The sequence below is a fragment of the Chlamydomonas reinhardtii genome, chromosome 17, assembly GCF_000002595.2.
Source record: "Chlamydomonas reinhardtii strain CC-503 cw92 mt+ chromosome 17, whole genome shotgun sequence".
Classification (NCBI taxonomy): Eukaryota; Viridiplantae; Chlorophyta; class Chlorophyceae; order Chlamydomonadales; family Chlamydomonadaceae; genus Chlamydomonas; species Chlamydomonas reinhardtii.
The window spans coordinates 1,940,333-1,957,627 of NC_057020.1; the positions used below are offsets into that span (position 1 = coordinate 1,940,333).

General features: G+C 63.3%; 3 protein-coding genes across 6 annotated transcripts; 2 read left to right on the forward strand and 1 right to left on the reverse strand.

Moving 5' to 3' along the window:
• The first annotated feature begins 3 nt into the window (after window positions 1-3).
• Window positions 4-5,955, forward strand: CHLRE_17g710700v5 (uncharacterized protein). 2 transcript variants are annotated; one of them, XM_043072071.1, is made up of 5 exons: window positions 4-486; window positions 1,518-2,045; window positions 2,341-3,853; window positions 4,038-4,337; window positions 4,570-5,955. In XM_043072071.1, the coding sequence occupies exons 1-5, from the start codon at window positions 412-414 to the stop codon at window positions 4,635-4,637; spliced, it is 2,484 nt and encodes an 827-aa protein (XP_042914533.1). In that variant the 5' UTR covers window positions 4-411; the 3' UTR covers window positions 4,638-5,955. The 2 variants fall into 2 exon arrangements, with proteins under 2 accessions (XP_042914533.1, XP_042914532.1); XM_043072072.1 differs by having other exon boundaries at window positions 4,570-5,685.
• CHLRE_17g710750v5 (uncharacterized protein) lies at window positions 5,884-11,580 on the forward strand. 2 transcript variants are annotated; one of them, XM_043072073.1, is made up of 4 exons: window positions 5,884-5,940; window positions 6,292-6,452; window positions 6,858-9,234; window positions 9,515-11,580. In XM_043072073.1, exons 2-4 carry the CDS (start codon window positions 6,342-6,344, stop codon window positions 9,667-9,669), a joined length of 2,643 nt encoding a protein of 880 aa, XP_042914530.1. In that variant the 5' UTR covers window positions 5,884-5,940; window positions 6,292-6,341; the 3' UTR covers window positions 9,670-11,580. The 2 variants fall into 2 exon arrangements, with proteins under 2 accessions (XP_042914530.1, XP_042914531.1); XM_043072074.1 differs by lacking the exon at window positions 5,884-5,940 and having other exon boundaries at window positions 6,044-6,452.
• Window positions 11,581-11,617: 37 nt separating this feature from the next.
• CHLRE_17g710800v5 (uncharacterized protein) lies at window positions 11,618-17,293 on the reverse strand. Of its 2 annotated transcripts, none has more exons than XM_001691474.2 (10): window positions 16,943-17,293; window positions 16,344-16,493; window positions 15,943-16,077; window positions 15,485-15,646; window positions 15,088-15,170; window positions 14,583-14,868; window positions 14,248-14,328; window positions 13,889-13,972; window positions 13,447-13,595; window positions 11,618-12,768 (listed from the first exon to the last, which is right to left on the reverse strand). In XM_001691474.2, the coding sequence occupies exons 1-10, from the start codon at window positions 17,177-17,179 to the stop codon at window positions 12,672-12,674; spliced, it is 1,464 nt and encodes a 487-aa protein (XP_001691526.2). In that variant the 5' UTR covers window positions 17,180-17,293; the 3' UTR covers window positions 11,618-12,671. The 2 variants fall into 2 exon arrangements, with proteins under 2 accessions (XP_001691526.2, XP_042914534.1); XM_043072075.1 differs by having other exon boundaries at window positions 11,618-13,113.
• Window positions 17,294-17,295: the final 2 nt, after the last annotated feature.

The following is a 17,295-nucleotide window of genomic DNA, read 5'->3' on the forward strand; positions in this document are numbered from 1 at the left end:
AAATAATTTTTGCAAACGGGCCGCATCTCTCCTGTGCGGGCCAACCAAGACGCAGAAACAGCCACCCGGCACACAGACTTTCATGAATTTATATAAAGGACGTTTCACTGTGTCATATGCAAATAGATGGGCGCTTTTGTTAGGCCCGCCCGCGCTCTCCGATGAAACCCTTTTTGTGCCCAGTGCTCGTCATTACGCTCATAACTTCAAGTATTAGATAACTCTTACGATGTAGTATAGATACACAAGACAGTCATTACAACCGGAACTGTGCAGCGCGCACATTTGGTGCTGATTGCTGGACAAAACTCGGCCTAGAGCCGGGGCTTGGAGAAGGACTAATCTTAACTTCTAAATGTCGAATCCGGACATCCTCAGATAGCAGCTGAGGTCTGCAGGGAGGCACTGGAAATGGCGTTCAAGACCAACAAATCGAGCCTCTTCGAGGCTGGCGCATGCCAGATGCTGCTAGAAGACGATAGACTGGTGAGCTGGGTTGTTATGTCACACAGAAGGAAACCAGGCCTGGACTCGCGAACTGTTGGCATGTCCTACCCCGCGCGCGCAGTGCAGAACCTTCAAAAAATGATGTCAGGCGTTGTTGCTAGCCCTATAGCCTCCTTAATCCAGCTGGTGTGCACCCGAAACGGCGGTGCTGGCCAGTGGGGGAATCAGAAAGCTCGGAATCTAACCTCATGCTCAAAATTGCAGATCTATAGGAGAGCACTACGCACGTGCTCCTAATTTTGTCAGGGGTGGTCTGGTGAGGAAGTTCTGGGCCGCCAAAGTTTGGAGGGGGGGTCCGATCGTCGTCCCTGGGCCCACCCACAGGGCCCGCCGGGTTTCGGGAGCCCTTCCTGGCGGGTTTCGGGAAGCGCTGAACAAGCAGAACTAGGGCTAGACGCAGCACCAAGAGGCTTGCATATGCACGTTATGCCGTCATAAGCATAAACAAAGCGAAGGAGAGCTATGGCGTGGACGTATCGGCGCATGGCCCCACATTCGGCACGTGCGCACTGACAAGGCGGGGCTCTCAAGCGCTGGTGCGCATGCAACCAAGGCTGCCGATGCATGTATACCAAGGCTGCTCATGCACGCTGTCCATACATCACATGGCAGAGAAATGAACAGGGGGTGGAGGGGATTTCCATAGATGGAGTCCCGCGTGTGACCGAAGTCTCAAAACAGCACCACCGATGGCACAGCGTGATGGTGCTTATCAAGAGGAAGGAATTGATTGGCACCAAGTATTGTATTAAATGAAGAGAGTCTATCCTTCAAAAACAAGGTCCTGTCCATGGGGGGTCGGTCGTCCCCTCAAGGGGGGTCCCAGACTCCCAGGGGATTCCGGGGCATGGGGTCTGCCACCCTGTGCCGGCTACCCGAATCCGTTTCCGTCCTGGGCGTCAGGCGCAGCCGCCGTCGCCGTGTTGCCACGGCTCCGTCCCTGTGGTTCCTGTGGCACGCGCTTTATCCACGCAACCTTGCCGACCCATTCCTGCGTCTGTGACCCGCAGGGCATGTCCGCTGTGGCCCAAAAGGTCATGCGCGTGCGCAGCGGCTCCGTGAGCGGGCTGGCGTCACCCGGACTCGCCATCTCCTCTCCTGGACTGCTGCCGCACGCCTCGGCAAGCGGCCTCGTGCCCACCGCGGCGCCGCCCAGCGGCCTACGGCGGGACATGTCACCCGCCCGACCGCTCATGCGTCACAGCATCTCCGGCATCGCCTCCACCCCCAGCCCCAGCCGTCCCGGCGGGCTGACAGCCTACAGCAGCTACAGCAAGGAGGATGCTCTTTCAGCAGCAGCCGCAGCCGCAGCAGCAACCGTGTCATCTGCGAACGCTCCCCCATCCGCCCTGCTGGGACCCACGTATTCCGCACCGGTACCAGCAGGTACAACCACGGCGTCCGGGGCGCCGGGCTCGCCGCTGCCCCCGCGCCAGACGGCCTTCCGCACCGCGCAGGCGATGTCGGGGCGGCTGCCCGACGTGATGGCGGAGAGCGCTTCCGCTGCAGGCCTGGCGCTTGGCGGCTGCGAGCAGCAGGTGCGTGGTGCAGGTGGCGCGGGTCGGCGAGCGGTGACCCGTGTTGTATTCTAGAATGACCCCAAAAGCGCCGGCTCAACAGAGCCTATTACTTGCGAGTCATTCCATCCCCTGATATAGCGGGAATGGGGTAGAGGTCGATATACAACAACCCGAAGACAGCAGGCCGGGATCGCAGGATGTGTGCATGTGCTGCTCCTGTGCTGCCGGTGCCTACGCACCGCCAGTCACCCCTCGTATGTAAGCCCATGCCAATGCGCGCGGTCCTCCTTCCTCCGCCCGCTGCCGCCTGTAGGTGCGCCCGGCAGCTCCTCTCAGCGCCTCCCCGGGGCGGCCGCTGATGTCGACTTCACGCGGCGCGTCCTTCATCCTGCCGCCGCCCGCCGCCTCTGTGCCCACCCCCACTGCCCCGCTCTGTAATGGCATCGGCGGGGCCGGCCGGCCAACACCGTCTGGGTCCATGCACCGCACCAGCGCTAGCGGCGCCTTCGGCAGCGCCGCCGCTGCCAGCGCCAGCCTTGGCAACCCAGCTGCCAGTCTGTGCGGTGGAGGCGGCGGCAGTGTCGGCAACAGCGGCCCAAACTCGCCCATGCTGCGCGGCACTCCGAGCGTGCTGCGCTCGCGCCTGTCTGCGGTGTCTGAGGGAGCGCTGCTGGCCGCGCGGCGCAACGTCGGACAGGCGGGGCGCATTGCGGCTCTGGAAGCGGAGGTGGATGCGGAGCACAGCAGCAGCGATGATGGTGCCGGCAGCGACGCCGATGACTTGGGGGACGGACCCCTCGACGGACTTGTCATTGAGCCGGTTCGCGCGCCCGGTCCGTCCGTGCCGCCAGCTGGGATGCAGCCGGCGCTTTCGGTGCGGCGGGCGCTGCTTGGGTCCGTGATGTCAGTAGATATGGCGCCCACAGGGTCAGCAGGAGCGTCACCTCTCCGCTCCAAGGGCCAGTGCTCTTCCGTGCGCACAGTCAGCTTCAGACCAGTAGTTCCGGGCGAGGCCCGCGGTCCTGGCGGCACCATGGGCAGTGCTGTCGCTGTCCTCCGGGACCCCGCTGCTCCGGGCGCCAGTGGTGTGGCTCTGCCGCCGCTGGTGCCCAGCGCCGCCGCCGCGCGACCTCGCAGCGCGGCGCTCCCCACAGCAGCAGCCAGCAGCCCGTCGCCGGAGTGGGCGTGGGACAGCAACGACGTGGCGGACGGCGTCGCCGCGTCATCGCCGCGCGCCGGCGGCGCAACGCGCGGCGGCAACGTTACCGGTAGCGGGGTCGACAGCAGTGATGATGACAGCGATGGCGACGCCTCTGACGCTGCTTCACGCCATCAGCAGCACATGGCCCAGACTGGCGGCAGCAGCAAGCAGCTTGAGCAGCAGCAGGAGGGGCCGCTGGACTGGGGGCTTGAGGATGGCGGGCCCGCCGCAGCTGCCGCGAAGGAAGACGACGTGCCGACGGCGGCGCAATGGCGGCGGCTCATGGTTAGCGCCAATGGCGACAGCTTCGCCACCAAGGCCGGCGGGTCGGATCGCGAAAGCGACGGTGCATACAACGTCAGTATGAGTGCGCTACGCCAGGCGGCGGCGGCGGCGGCGGCAGCGGCGGCAGCCGCCGCCGGGCTGGGTTCTGTCGGGGCGGGTGGTGAAGAGGGCGCGTCGGGGATGCTGCTGGTGAATGACGACCTGGCGGACCCTGTGCTTGACGGCATCGACCCAAGCCGCATGGAGATGCGCCGACACATGCAGCGCATCCGCATGAGCCTGAACGGCGCCAGCGGCACCGGGCCGCGCGCTGCTTCCGGGCCGTCGCGGCGACGAATGCGTGAGCGTGTGTGGAGGCAAGGGACTGCGGTGATGGGTGCTTGCTGAGTCGAGGGCTGGTGTGAGCAATGTGATCCATAGCTTTGAGGGCAACGTGCGCGGAGATGTTCCGCTGTCCTGTGAATGCGCAATGCAGGCACTTTAGTTCGCATTCCTGCTCGTTTCTGGCCTTGTCATCCCTGCAGTGCTGAGCATGAGTGGCGCTGTGGACATGTCCGCCGCCGCCCCTGCCGGCCTCACAGCAGCACCCTCCAATAGCACGCCCGGAGCCGCCGCCGTCGCCGCCACTGCTGCCGCCGCCGGCGCCCAGGGCCCAAGCGCTGTCAAGAGCGGGGGCGAGAGCGGCGCACCCGCCAGCCCGCCTCGATCGGCGCTCGCGACTCTGGTGGACCAGGCTTTGAAGCTGCCGTGTGTGGGGCTGGAGCGGCTGCAGGACCCGGACAAGCGGCTCAAGCTGGTGCAGAAGCTGGAGGCAGCTGCGGCAGGTGCGTGCTCGGGACTTCAACGGAGTTAGGGAAGCACTGCATGTGTGTGGACGCACGAGAAGAGGGCGGCTATGTGTTTGCACGGCGGGTGCTGGGGGATTGGGAAGACCGGGGAGGATGCGAACCAGGTGAGCAGAAACAGCGCGCGGCTACGTACCTTCTGGTACAGCGGTGCAACAGCACGTCATGCAATGCTGTTGTACTTTCTCTGCAATCCCGTGCGTGCACGCAGAGGGGCCGGCGAGCATTGCTAAGGTGCTGTCAAGCACGCGCCCAGGCGGCGGCAGGTGGTGCCGCTGAACGCCATCTCTGCGGACCGGCCGCAGAAGACGATGGGTATCGCTGGACAGAGGTGCTGCCGGTGCCTTTGACGATTTAGGTGGCGTGCTCTGGCAGTCTCCTCAGTAGCCTTGGCGCTGGCGGCAGCGGCGAAGCGGCGGAAACGGCGGAAGCAGTCCAGCCCGGAGATGCGGGACAAGCACTGGAAGGTGAAATGACAAACAGGACTCTGGCGCAGGTGGATCAGGCAACCACGTTTGCGCTCCAGTCGAGCACCTAAACTTTCGAAGGACATTGTTCGTTCCCATACGTTTTTTATTCGCACATCGGGCACGTGCGTGGCGCCTGGAACTTCCTGGAGCCATCCTTGGTCGTTTGTGTGGATCCCGATAGCAGTGAATCAGTGTTGTAGTCCGCGCGATTGCTGGGCTGCTGTAATACGCACCCCTGGCCCTCAAGCTGGACACGGTCGTGTGCTCTGGCGTGCGCAGGGTTTGTGGATGCTGCCACGAGTTGGGGTGGAAGCAACCTGGAAATTCGTCTAGTGTGTGGGCGCTTGAAGGTGCTGGAAAGCATTGTGAGCGGGCCTACACCCAGCACACATCCTCAACTTCCTTCATGTTGCTGTTCGGCTCTGGGGTAGGATGGGGATGGGGGAGAGTTGCTCTTCTATATGGCGCATGCATTCGTGTTCAAATGGGACTCTGTCCAGGGTAGCGGAACATTGATTATACGGTAGTGTCTGTGTTCTGGGAGTTGCAAACGCTGCAGTCTGACAGGATCAATCCTGGTGTAGGAGGCGGTAGTGTGGCCACTGTTTTAGAAGTAGTATGGCGGCGCTCAACGGCCAGGCACGGCCAGACACGTGGTGTGTATCACTGCCCGTGCGGGGCGATGTCTTCGTGTGGTAATTCTCTGCATAGCAGGGGTGCTGCATAGGCGTGGCGGCCTGTCCTGGTGTCCTTTGGTGTGACTGCACAGGAATGGAAAGCTTCACGGTGACGGGGGCGAGTAGGGCACGGAACATCTCGGTGGCAGCGCGTGCACCATTCTCGCCCAAGGGTGTCCCGCCTCGCTCGAGTTGCGATGAGGCGGGCGAGCACGGTCCTGTGAGATTATCCGTTTCTTCGTGCTAGCTATATTCACAGGACTATACTCTACCTATTAGAATATTCACACGGCTTCCAGACACCAATGTGTGTTACTTTAAGCTCTGCGAATTCGCCTGAGGGCCTCCGCTCGGGCACTGCCCTCATCCCTTGATTAATGAGCTTCATTCGCGCCTGTACATCTGCCTGGCTGCTGGGGAACTGAAATAACCCAGGTAAATTTAAGTCATAATTTGTCTGACATGTCCTCCTTGGCTGCGGTTGTGCCGTCCGCGCTCACAGTCATCATACATATAAGTGAAGAACAGATATTCGGTAGTGTACTGACTCGGCACGCTGGGGCGTATGTATTCTACGCCTGCTTTAAATCTGAAGCCATTGTTGTTGTTTTGAGTGATTCACGATAAGGCAATGGTAAAGAGGCTGCAGAACTATGCACCGGCCATGTACAGGCAAGGCGCACGGGTGTCGCTTGTTCGAGCGAAAGTCGTGAGCGAAAGTCCGGCCTTCAGCCAACCGTTCATTCCAGGTGCAAACGCATGTTTTTGGTGCACTCATTATCACAGGCTGGCGCATAGAAACCTTGAAGTTTGACGACGGGCATCAGGACGCCAGCATGTCAATGAACCCCTTCGAGACGCTGGCCAGCAACGCGTACGCTGCCGCGGCGGATGACCGGCCAGAAACGCGCTCGGGCGGCGCTCGGAGCAGGCCTGCTAACAACGTGGTGAGTTAGTGCAGCTGCGGGGCGGGTCGTACGATGCAGTGTACGGTTCGGTGGTGCCCACCTAGGGCATCCGTCACGGCATACGTCCAGACAACTGCTTCGCCACGTTTCGGCGTCACAGTGTATCGGGGATTCACCGTATGTTTCCACTGACGCAAATAGGGGTTATTACGGTACGTGCAGGTATGCATTTGCGGTAAGAGGTTTCACTAGTGCCGTGACTAGCGCGGCGTAAAGTCCAGCGAGTTGGGGCCTGGGCACCAAGCGGCTCGCTCGTCAAAACTTGCCCGCGTCACCTGAATCGCGCGCTGTTGACGAGCATATATATAGCTTCGAAGGTAGTCCTTAGTGCGGTAGCGCATTTTCGACCTGCCGTACCTGATTCCTGAAGCACTCCATCCACAGGGCCGCTGCTCTGGACTCCTGCCCGGAGGCCCTCACGTCATCAGTCCCCTACCTGGCGGCTTGCCTGGCGGCCGTGCCATAAGCAGCAGCGCCGCCATTGCAGCCGCCGGCGCCGTCGGCAGCCTGTTGTATCCAAATTGCAGCGCTGGCGATCTTACAGGCCCTGCCGGCGCAGGCGCAAGCCTCGGTGGAGGCCACGGCGCGGCGGCGCGGGTAGTGCCAAGCTTTGGCCGCACCAGTGGCGACCCCTGGACGTTCGCGCCCGCTGGGCAATCGGGCCGTGGGCGCCTGGGCGCGCTTGTTGCGCTCAGCTCGCTGGGCCTGCCAGGGGAAGATGACTGCGCGACGTTTGAGCCCCTGGGTCTGGATGAAGTGGAGCCGCCACTGCAGCCGCTGTCGCCCGTGCAGGCAAGCAGCAACAGCACACACCCAGCCCCCGAGACCAGCCCTCCGGCCGGGCCAGCGCCGCCAGCGCCAGGCGCCGCCGCGGCCGCTAGGTCTCCGGGCGCATCGGACTCGTTTGGTTTCGGCGGCAGCGGCGGCGGCGGCGGGGCTGCCAGCGGGCTGCAGTCCCTGCGCAAAATGGTTTCATTCACTGCCTTTCCGGCCCCGGGCCTGGGCGAGGGCCTCTCCCGCCACGAGCCTGTTGCGGGCAACAGCGGCGCAGCCACAGCAGTCATTGGTTCGTTCGGGGCGGCGCGGTCGCCTGGGTTGCCGGCGGGTGCTGACGGCGGGCTCCCGGCGGGCGGCGCCGACCAGCACGTGGCGGTCTTTGATGTGGCAAGCTTGATGGCGGGCGCGGACGAGGCGGAAGCGGCTGCGGGTGCAGCGGGCGGGCGCGCGTCGTTCCTGGACCCCTCCAAGCCGGCGGTGCGGCGCCTGCTGCCGCCGCTATGGCACGCCAGCCAAGCCGCCGCCTGCGAGCCGCCGTTGCGCACCGTCAGCGGCGGGCTTGGCCTCAGTAACTGCAGCAGCGGCGTGGTAGGGGCAACTGGTGCCGGGGGCGGCGGCGGCACTGCGGGCAACAGCCGCACCAACAGTCGTGCAGCCAGCCTGAACAGCCCCGGCCCTGACGGCGGCGGCGTCAACAAGGCAGCTGTCGACATGCGTACGCTGCTACTCGGGCTCTCGGCAGCTTCCCCTAGCTCCACAAGCTATTGCGGTGACGCTGACATCTCGGAAGCGGCCCTGGCGCTGGGGCTCCTGCTGCAGTCGGCGCCTGCTGCTGCTGGCTCCGCGTTCGGCGGCTTGGAATTGGCGGCTGCAGCCGGCGCCGCGGTGCAGACAACAAGCGCTGCTGGCGGCGCCGCCGCGGCGCGCGCGCCCTCCGGCCCAGCGGTCATGGTGGGCACCGGCGGCTTGTTCAACAGCAGCTCCAAGCGGTCGTTGCCGCCCATGGACAACTCGCGCCTCGCCAGCACGACAGGCCTGACAACCGGCGGCGGGGACTTCGCGAATGCGGCGGCTGTGGAGCCAGCAGCAGGAGGTGCCAGCCTGTTGAGCCGACTGGCTGCGCTGTCAGGGCCGGGGGCGGCGGGCGAGGCAGGTGCGGGTAGCGCAAGTGGCGGCGGCGGCGGCAGCGGCTGGAGCGGAGGCTGCTGTGCCCTGTACCGGGCAGCTACAGAAGGGCTGGAATACGTGCAGGACTCGACGGCTGGTCGCGATCGTGCCAGCAGTGGCAGCAGCAGCTGTGGCGCTGTAGGCGCTGCTGGCAGCTATGGTGCTGCAGGTAGCACAAGTGCCGCCACGAGCGGCGGCGCGGCGGCGGTGGCTGGTGCCAACGGTTGCGAAGGGCAGGCGGCGCAGCAGGACTTGGCCACTGCTTCTACTGGCGACGGACTCCTGCGCCGAAGTGAGATCGCAACGGGCGCTCTTGTCCCCAGCAGCAGCAGCGGCGGCGGCGGCGCCGGCGGCACCGGCAACCCCGGCGACAGCAGCGCGAGCCAACTTAGGCTGCTGGGTGGATTGGTTGGGATGCCCGCGGCAGCTAGGATGCTGTCAGGAACTCCAGCCTTCCATACTGCTGCCGGTACGGGCAGCAGCAGCGGCGAGACAGCAGCCGGTGGCGGTGCCGTTCGTGTGGAGGCCATGCGTGGTCGTAGCTTTGTCATGTCGGCACGCCAGCGTGCCCTGCTGTGCCTTGTTCCGGATGGAGCGGCAGGCGGCACCGCCGCCGATGGCGGCGACGACAACGACAATGAAGACGAGGAGGAGGGCCCGCAGCGAAACCAGCAGCTGGCCCACCAGCATCGCCTGACGCAGGCACAGCTGCCGCTGCGCGATGGGCTTTTTCGCAGCAGCACGCAGGTGACATCATCAAACGCGCCGGCTGAGGGCCCGCGCTTCGCACAGCGGCCGCCATCCACTGGCGTGCTGGGTAGGTCGCGGGGCAACGGTCTGTAGCTGTGGAAGGTTGGGCGGATGGTTTGGGGCCGAGGCCGCTGGGGTCTGACTAAGGGGATCAGGGGGGGGGGTGTACGGCCCCGTCATGCCGCACGCGCCGCTCTTTTCTGCCTGGCTTGCCATGTCATGGGTATGTACGGACCCAGGAGCAAAGGTGTTGGCTTGGCCCTTTTTGCTCAGAAAGAGCGTACGGAAAGAGGTACTGCACAGGCCGCGTACGTGTGTTGACCTTCGCTGTATCAATGTTTGTGCAGGTGCAAGCTTGCTGTCGCCTGTTATTGGGGCGACCGACCGTGCGCGCCAAGTAGCCTGGGGCACGCCCGCTGCCGCCAGCCCCCGCCCAGCGGGCTTTGGTCTGCCGTTGCCGCCGATTCAGGACATACGCGCGCGTGCCATGGAGCGGCGGTAACGGCATGCGTGTGCTTTTGGCATTACCAGTGAGGGGGTCACTGCCAGTGACCCAATGCATTGCGTGGTGGCAACGCACATGGCTACGGTGCGCACGTTGACGTCCGTGCCGTGGAAACAGCATAAGTCAGCAGCATCCACAATATAAATGAGGAGATGGGCTGGCGTCAAGCACGCACGTTGGCATGTTGAATGGTATCATCAACAAGTTATATTGAATTGCATGAGGCACGTATCATACGCAATACCCCTGTGTCTGGATATCAGCAATGCGGCACATGTGCGTGTAGGGTGCGATTGTAGCAATGTGATCTCGGCATGGTTGTCTGCTTTGCAAGCCCACGGCGTCAAACAGATTGTGTGCATGGATGCGCCACACTGCAGCCATACCTGTCACGGCGCAAGGATGACATGGCTTAGAATGGATGCGGATGTGCGTGCGTGAGCTTCACGCAAGATTATTCCATGCATAAAATCTTTATGCCCAGCCCCTGCCGGGCAAGCCTCTTTGCCCTCGTGCGGCTGCATTGTGTTGCTTGGCGGTCCGTGTTTCTCGGGGTCCATTCAGAGACTGAGCGGAAACACTGGCGCCTCATATTCTTACGGATACATGCATTAAGAATTTGCGCGCACAAAAGGCGCCCTAGATGCGTTCTACTGGACGGCAAGCTGAGATTTATTCTAAGTGATGTACTTGGTGCAGGTAAATGCGGCGACGCGCGCGCGGGTTAGGGCCGTGCGTGGCGGCGGCATGTTTGCGGTAATTACGGTACCATGCTATGCGGCATGCGTGTGCGCATACTACAGTTAAGGCCCCCGACTACAGCAACGTTCGGGTTGATGCATGATGGCGTTGGGGACGTGCTTCATGGAACCTTCACCGCTGGAGGCCAGCATGCCCTGCCGCGAAGGTTTCGCATTTGCTTGTGCAAAGTGCAAAGCAAAAGCAATTCTGCAGTAGGGAGCTAGCGCCAGTGCACGTACCTCATCTCATCACTGCGCATAATTTATCTTGATTTTTAAGTGATTGTGCGCAGTCCGTGCTGCGGGTTAGCACGGACTGTGCACCCCACCCAACCGGCCACGTCCGGATTTGCGGGGATGCCAAAGGCCCCCAACATAGAGGCGTGTGCTTAGTAGGCGCCCGCGTCAAGGTGGCTGGGTTGATAACGACCCGGGATCAGCCCTTTTCCTGCCATAAGGCAGCCACCTCCTTGTTAAGTGATTATGCGTGCCCCCAAGGGGGGCTATTGCATGCGCGGTGATGCCATACATGTCAGGCGGGGGATGCGCGGTGAGTGCAGAAATGTGTACACGATCACTGTGTGTGACGGTAGTGACGGGTGTGTTAGGAAAGCACTAGGGGGGTGTGGATTTTTGCTTAGGTGGTGCGATCTACCGTGCATTCCTGTGTGGGTGTGTTTCGAGCGCAGGCGGGCGCCATCATTGTTCGGTGCGGTGGGCTGTGCCCCACGGGTGTGCCCCAGGACCCGTCTGTCGCATCGGTGGGAATGTCCCGACTATTCATCTTCAGCAGGCCAAGCACCTTCGCTACTACGGACGCAAGTTGGCACAGGTAGCCCGACGTAACAAGAGGAGATGGTGCGGTCCCGGCAATCCTGGTTGCCAAGGCGCACCCACACGCACCCACGGGGCGCACCACTGCCTATGTGCAAGATCAGCAGTCGTCTCCGCAGCTCCGCTGCCCCCTCCCTGTGTCATGGACGCATGCCGTCATGGCTATAGACGCCCCCACGGCTCTACAGCTGTGTGCTTGGCCGCAATCTCTGCGATGGAGTATGGACTAATGGTCAGAGACTCTTGTTCGCCGCCAGGAATGAACAGGGACGTACGTTGGCCAGAACTAAGGCGCTAGTTGTAGCTGTCATCCCACATGTAACCTCTATTCGCTAATAGTAGCGGGACTTTTGGCCACGAATGCAATCACAGATGATTGTTGTGTGGGGTTACACGGTGGTGAGCACGACGTGCATTCCTGAGCCTGGGTGTCAAACCGCCCCGCGCCTTGCCAGCAACATGAGCTCGGTTAGGTGCTGCGGGCCGTGAGCTGGCGGGCCCCTGTGAGAAGGCTTTGTGGCAACCACCCACATCAGGCTCTGCCGGGTGTTACAGCAAGTACAGCCGGTAATGGGGAGACATTTGTGTAAGGTAATCCTGTACTTCTACGGTACTTATATATAAACGCCGGCACCACCTCAGTAGGTGTAACTTGGGCGCCATTGCATGTACAGCAACAAGGCACGCTAAGTGGCACACATGCTTGCCCTTAGTCACATGGCCTCCTTTCGCTCTGCATCGAGCGGCGAACCCGCACATCACGCTGCCGCCTGCTTCCACAGCAGCGGCCCCAGCAGCCTGGTTGGGTGTCTGTGCCTGGTTGTTCCACTGGGTTGCACACGCACGTGCGCGCTGCACCTGACACATGCACACCCACGATGCAAATCTCCAAGTGCACTCCAAGCATATACACATCAGCGGGGCTGCGTGTTACGAGGCCGCAACATTCCGTCCCACCTCGAACTCCGTCCCAACTCGGTACTCTTCACCTCGGCAGCTCTTGACTATCGCAAGCCCGTCTAGCACTCCCGCCCAGCTCTCGGTTGCTTGTCCGGTGTTTTTGCACAATTCGCGCCCACCGCAACCTACCAAGCCTCAAGGTGCCACACCGCAGCCCGCATGTCCACCCACGTCCTCCCACAATGTCCCGGACTGCAGTTGCAACGGCGCACTGCCTGTGATCCAAAGACCGAGCACCCCGAATCTCTTCGCGCTCCAGTAGGAAAAAAGAATGCACGTCTGTAAGCTGATGGCGGCCTTTCATACCACACACCAATGTGTACGGCAGTCGATGCACCAAACCACACGCTACTGCCCCACGCGCCGCATACGCCTGCCGCCACTCAATGCATGTCAGTCATGGGTCCATGCAGTTGCATGCCGTGAACGCCGTCGAGACCGCACCGCGCCGCACAACTACGCGCATCAGGCCTCCACCAGCCGCACCTCCCGAAGCTGCTTCTTGAATTTGTCCCGCACCATGTTTTGAATGCCCTTGCCCACTGGCTTTGGCCCCTTGTATCTGCGTGGCGGAGAGAGCGGGGCAGGAAGGCGCAGGTCGGCGAGGGGCCAGGCCAGGCTGGCGTGATGTACACACCAGCAATCTACCCCAAACTCACACACGTTGCACGCTGCTCAAAGTGAGGTTGAAGGTTTTCTTATCCTTAACCACCAAAGTTGGGTCTGGACATCTGATACAAAACACGGTTCGGCGGTTCGCGGCTTTCACCTTCTGTTTGGTTGCGCTGCTGGCGCGGGCTTGCTTTCACCGCCTCCTCATCACACCAGCCGCACTTCCTTCAGATCCTTAAAGGTGTCCTTCACGGCGCCAGTAATGCCCTTGCCTATGGCGGGCGGACCCACGTACCTAACAAGGCGGCAGCAGGCGGCATGGGGGCGCGCGGCGAAGGTCCGGGTTATGAAGAGGGGTCAGCGGGTAAAGGTTCAGGTGTGCACTGCCACGCGCTAGGTTAAGAGGCTGCCGAAAAACTGAGGAAAGGCTGGGTGGACAGCCACCCTTGGCACGTTTTCGTCGTGAACCCAAACCACTCGCTCGCTAGGGCCCGCGCCCTTAATACCAAAACCCCACTTCTCCTCGTCCCAATGCCGCCCCGCCCCACCCCTCCCACACACCTCCGCCTCCACCTTCCCCTCCCACCTCCCTCCCCCCACCTGCCTCCTCTCCCTCCCTCCCACTCACTTGAGCGTGGCCACGCCCGCCTCCACCGACACCACCTCCACGCTGCCGCCCAGGTTGCTGATGGCGCCGCGCAGCATGTCCAGCTGCCGGTCCACCGCCTCCGCGGTGGCGGCCGGCTCCTTGGCGTCCAGCTGCAGGATATCGCGGACCTGTGAGTAACAGAGGGTTTGTGTGTGTGTTTGTGTGTGTTTGTGTGTGTGTGTGTGTGTGTTTGTGTATTTGTGTGTGTGCAGTGGGGAAGGGGGTCGAGTGTATGGAATGTGGGTTAGGAATGGGGTTGGGGTTGTGAGGTGGGTTGCAAGTGGGTTGGAAGTGGGTTGGAAGTGTGGGGGGTGTGGGTTGGAAGCGGGTGCAAGTCGAAGGGCGTGGCGGGGTGGCGGAGTTGGCAGCAGGAGTGAGGCGAGGGGGGAAGCGCGAGTGGACGCCGGCGCCGCTGCCTGACCTGGTCTCCAAAGGCGTTGCGGATGGCTCGCTCGATGCCGCCCTTCATGGTGGCGCTCTGGCTGGGGCAGCTGCTGCAGGCGCCCTGAGGAGGTAGGGAGGCAGAGAGGCAGGCGGGGAGGGGAGGCACGAGGGGCGGGAGGCAGGACCCGGGTCAGGGTGGGGAAGGGGGTGCGCGTGCGGTGTAGGACACGGGCGAGGCGCCCAAACTCGCCATCCCCCGTCAGCACCCCGTGCTTCAGCCGCTGCCCTGCGCCGGTGCCTGACCCATGTCCACCATCAGTACGCAGCGCCGCCCCAACCCACCCATCACGCCGCCCGCCCCCCCCCCCGCCTAACCAGCCCGCCAGTCACCCGCACCTGCAGCCTCAGGTACACGACGCCGTTCTCCACCTCCACCACCTCCACATCGCCGCCGTCTGCCTCCAAGTAGGGCCGCACCTGAGGCCGGCAGCAACGGCGGCGGCAGTAGCAGCGGCAGTTAGGGATGAGGGCACGGCAGGGCAGGGCAGACGCGTTCCGTATGAAAGGCCGGCCGCAGACAATTACTCATCGTCAACCCGGTCGCTGCGGCCGTGCCGGCGTTATTCCATGCCAATCCCTGCACCCATGCCCCATCAACCCCCTCGGACCGCCCTTGGTCCCCCCCTTTCCCAAACATCCTTGCAACCCCCCTACACACCTCCCCTGCTTACCTCGTCCAACGCCGCCGTGACCGCCTCAACCGACAGCTCCCGCCCGCTGCGGCCGCTGCTGCCCGCCTGCTGCCGCTCCTTGATGAGGTCCCCCTCGTCCATGGTAGCCTCCCGGATGAACGGCGACACCACGCCGTCCGTGCCGGCGGCGCCACCGCCACTGCTGCTGCTGCTGCTGCTGCCCTCCTGCTGCTGGTCCTGCTGCTGTGCCGCCACCGCCTCCTGCGTCTGCTGGTCGATGACGGCAGACCAGTCACCGCGGTCCATGGCCTTCATCAGCTTGGCCCTAATAGAAGACGACGGAGGAAGAGACGGAGGAAGGGAAAATAAAGGTTTGGTGGGGTTTGATGGGGTTGCCAACGATGGGGTACCGTATGTGTTGGCGCTGCGGGCGGGTCAGCGGCCCAGTACACCACAGGCGCAGCGAAAAGGGGCCACACTGCAGATGACCAGGCAGTGCCCACCCTGACAAGCAACCAAACGCGACCCGGCCGCACACACACACCTGCGCGTGGCGAGGTCTTCCGGCGGCTCCTCGTTGGGCTGCCCGCCCGGCTTGTCACCTTCCACCATCTTCTCACCCATAGCCTGTACATACATGAAGACGTGCTGTTTCAATGACTGTTGTGTGACTCAGGTAGGTCAGTGCGCCCTCCACACCTGCTCGCGCCCGCACCCGCCACCGGCAACCAGGGCCGAGTGCACCGCCGCAGCCGCGGTCCCACCATGCCGGCACCGGCGCAACCCGACATCCCTCACCAATTGCACTCCACCACCCAACGTGCGCCCCCACGTTTCAGGCACACACAGTAGCATCAATGTCGCGCTGCCCCTGACCCCTGCCTGCCCACCAGCTTGTCCACTCGTGCCCGTACACCCTCATCCTCAAAACCCACACCCACCTTGCGCATCTTGGTCCGCTTCTCCTCGTACGCGGCGCGCTCCGCCGGCGACATGTGGCTCACGTCCAGCGCCGGCCCAGACTCGTCGCCGCTGGCGGCGGAGGTGGCGGCCACGCCCTCCCACAGAGCCCGCTGCTGGGGGTCGGCGTTGCCGGGCGGCACCTGAGGCAGGGGGGGGGGGGGCGCGCCGCGACCGGGGCCGGGACACACAGCGGCGTGACTGCGTGGAGACACGGTGCCGGCAGCTATGGAGCTGTCGGTTGCGGTCATCCAAAAGAAGGGCAGTACGACAGACAGTCCAGCACCATGAGCTCAGAACCGGCAGTGCGCCCATGACCCGCCTCCCGCCCGTCCCCTCCATCGCACCATCTACATGGGTCGGCACCCGCCCCTGGCACCTCCACTCGCCACCCTTCCCTCTGGGCCCAACATCTCCACACGCCACACGCGGCACGCACCACTCCGCCCAGCTGCTCCTCCACCCAGCTGGCCACCCCCCGCTCCAGGTTGGCGCGGCTGGCCATGGCCTTGTTGCCGTACACCGTGGCGCGCACGGCGGCGCAGCGGGCCGGACCCACACGAGCCAGGTGGCCCTGCGCGGTGCGTGCGTGGTGTACGGGAGAGTGCATGGGCGAGGTCCAGTTGGGTTGGGGGTGGGCACCACGCTGCACACGGCCAGTAAAATGCTGGATTGCTGGCACTCGGCATGCACACCGGTTCCTCGCCACCCCTCCGCCCACTCCCGCCCTGCCCCGCCCCGCTCCTCCCGCAACTCCCCCACTTGTGATTTCACCACTCCGTCCTCCACGCAAACGGCTACCTCCCGCCCCCCCGCCCGCCCCCGCCCCCGCAATCCCACCTTGATGGCCAGCACCATGTTGCGGCTGTAGCCCACGTACGCCGCCGCCCCCGCGCTGTCGTACACGCAGTACACGCCCAGCGGCTTCTCGCCGTCGCGCGTGTCCAGGTAGGCGGGCACCGGCATCACCACGCCGCCCTCGTCCTCGTCCTGAGGGCGTGTGGGCGGGCGTGTTGGGAAGGGGGGCGTGGGGTATGGGTTTGAGGTGAAGTGGGTGGGCGCATGTGGATATGTGGGTGAGGCCAGGCGCGGATCCGGGTGCCGATTTTGTTGTTGAGATGTTGGACGACTCCTAGCATGGTTATGAAGTAGCCAGGCGGGATTGTGGGATGTGGGTCTTCGGGGGCGCGCCGGGCGCTGCGGGAAAGTGCTCAACGGAAATCGAGGGCGCTTCGCCCACGTCACGAGCCCCAAACCGTTCCCACCACCGCCATCTCCGCGGACGGAGTGCCCAACTAATGGCCGACACCATTGCCCCTGCCAACGGCGGCCCTCAGCCTGCGCACCGCGGCTTCCGCGACAGTTCCGACACCCGCCCATGCAAGGTCGTGCGTATTCCCGCGCGCCTGCAAGCTTACGCCCGCTACCATCTTACTAACCTTGCGGACTTTGTAAGCATCCTGCTCGTGCTCCTTGTCGGCATCGCCGCTGTACAGATAGTTGTGCAAGCCCTTGTGCCCTTCTGGCACCGTCTTGTCGTCGATAGGCGCTGGGGGAGCGGCCGTCGCGAGTGCTCGCACCGCCAGGCCCCTAGGTACAAGCACAGGACGCTGAATTGTCGCGTGTGCGGCCTGCCGGCCCACTTGGGCCGGGCCTGTCTTGTTGCGCAGCAACATCGCGCAAGTTCAGGATTCTGGATAGCAGGCAAGTGAGGCTGGTGGATTATGTGCAGTGGTATACGTAGAGTCTTCAGCAAGACGCAGATGGCCAATTGTCTGTTGTCCGTGGATTT

Coding starts and splice junctions, on each gene's coding strand:
- CHLRE_17g710750v5 (XM_043072073.1), top strand. CDS start 6,342: ATGTCAATGAACCCCTTCGAGACGCTGGCCAGCAACGCGTACGCTGCC. Junction 6,453..6,857: donor GCAGGCCTGCTAACAACGTG/GTGAGTTAGTGC, acceptor CTCCATCCACAG/GGCCGCTGCTCTGGACTCCT. Junction 9,235..9,514: donor GCCATCCACTGGCGTGCTGG/GTAGGTCGCGGG, acceptor ATGTTTGTGCAG/GTGCAAGCTTGCTGTCGCCT.
- CHLRE_17g710700v5 (XM_043072071.1), top strand. CDS start 412: ATGGCGTTCAAGACCAACAAATCGAGCCTCTTCGAGGCTGGCGCATGC. Junction 2,046..2,340: donor TTGGCGGCTGCGAGCAGCAG/GTGCGTGGTGCA, acceptor TGCCGCCTGTAG/GTGCGCCCGGCAGCTCCTCT. Junction 4,338..4,569: donor GCTGGAGGCAGCTGCGGCAG/GTGCGTGCTCGG, acceptor GCGTGCACGCAG/AGGGGCCGGCGAGCATTGCT.
- CHLRE_17g710800v5 (XM_001691474.2), bottom strand. CDS start 17,179: ATGTTGCTGCGCAACAAGACAGGCCCGGCCCAAGTGGGCCGGCAGGCC. Junction 16,078..16,343: donor ACATGGTGCTGGCCATCAAG/GTGGGATTGCGG, acceptor CGCACCGCGCAG/GGCCACCTGGCTCGTGTGGG. Junction 14,329..14,582: donor TCACGGCGGCGTTGGACGAG/GTAAGCAGGGGA, acceptor TGCCGGCCTCAG/GTGCGGCCCTACTTGGAGGC.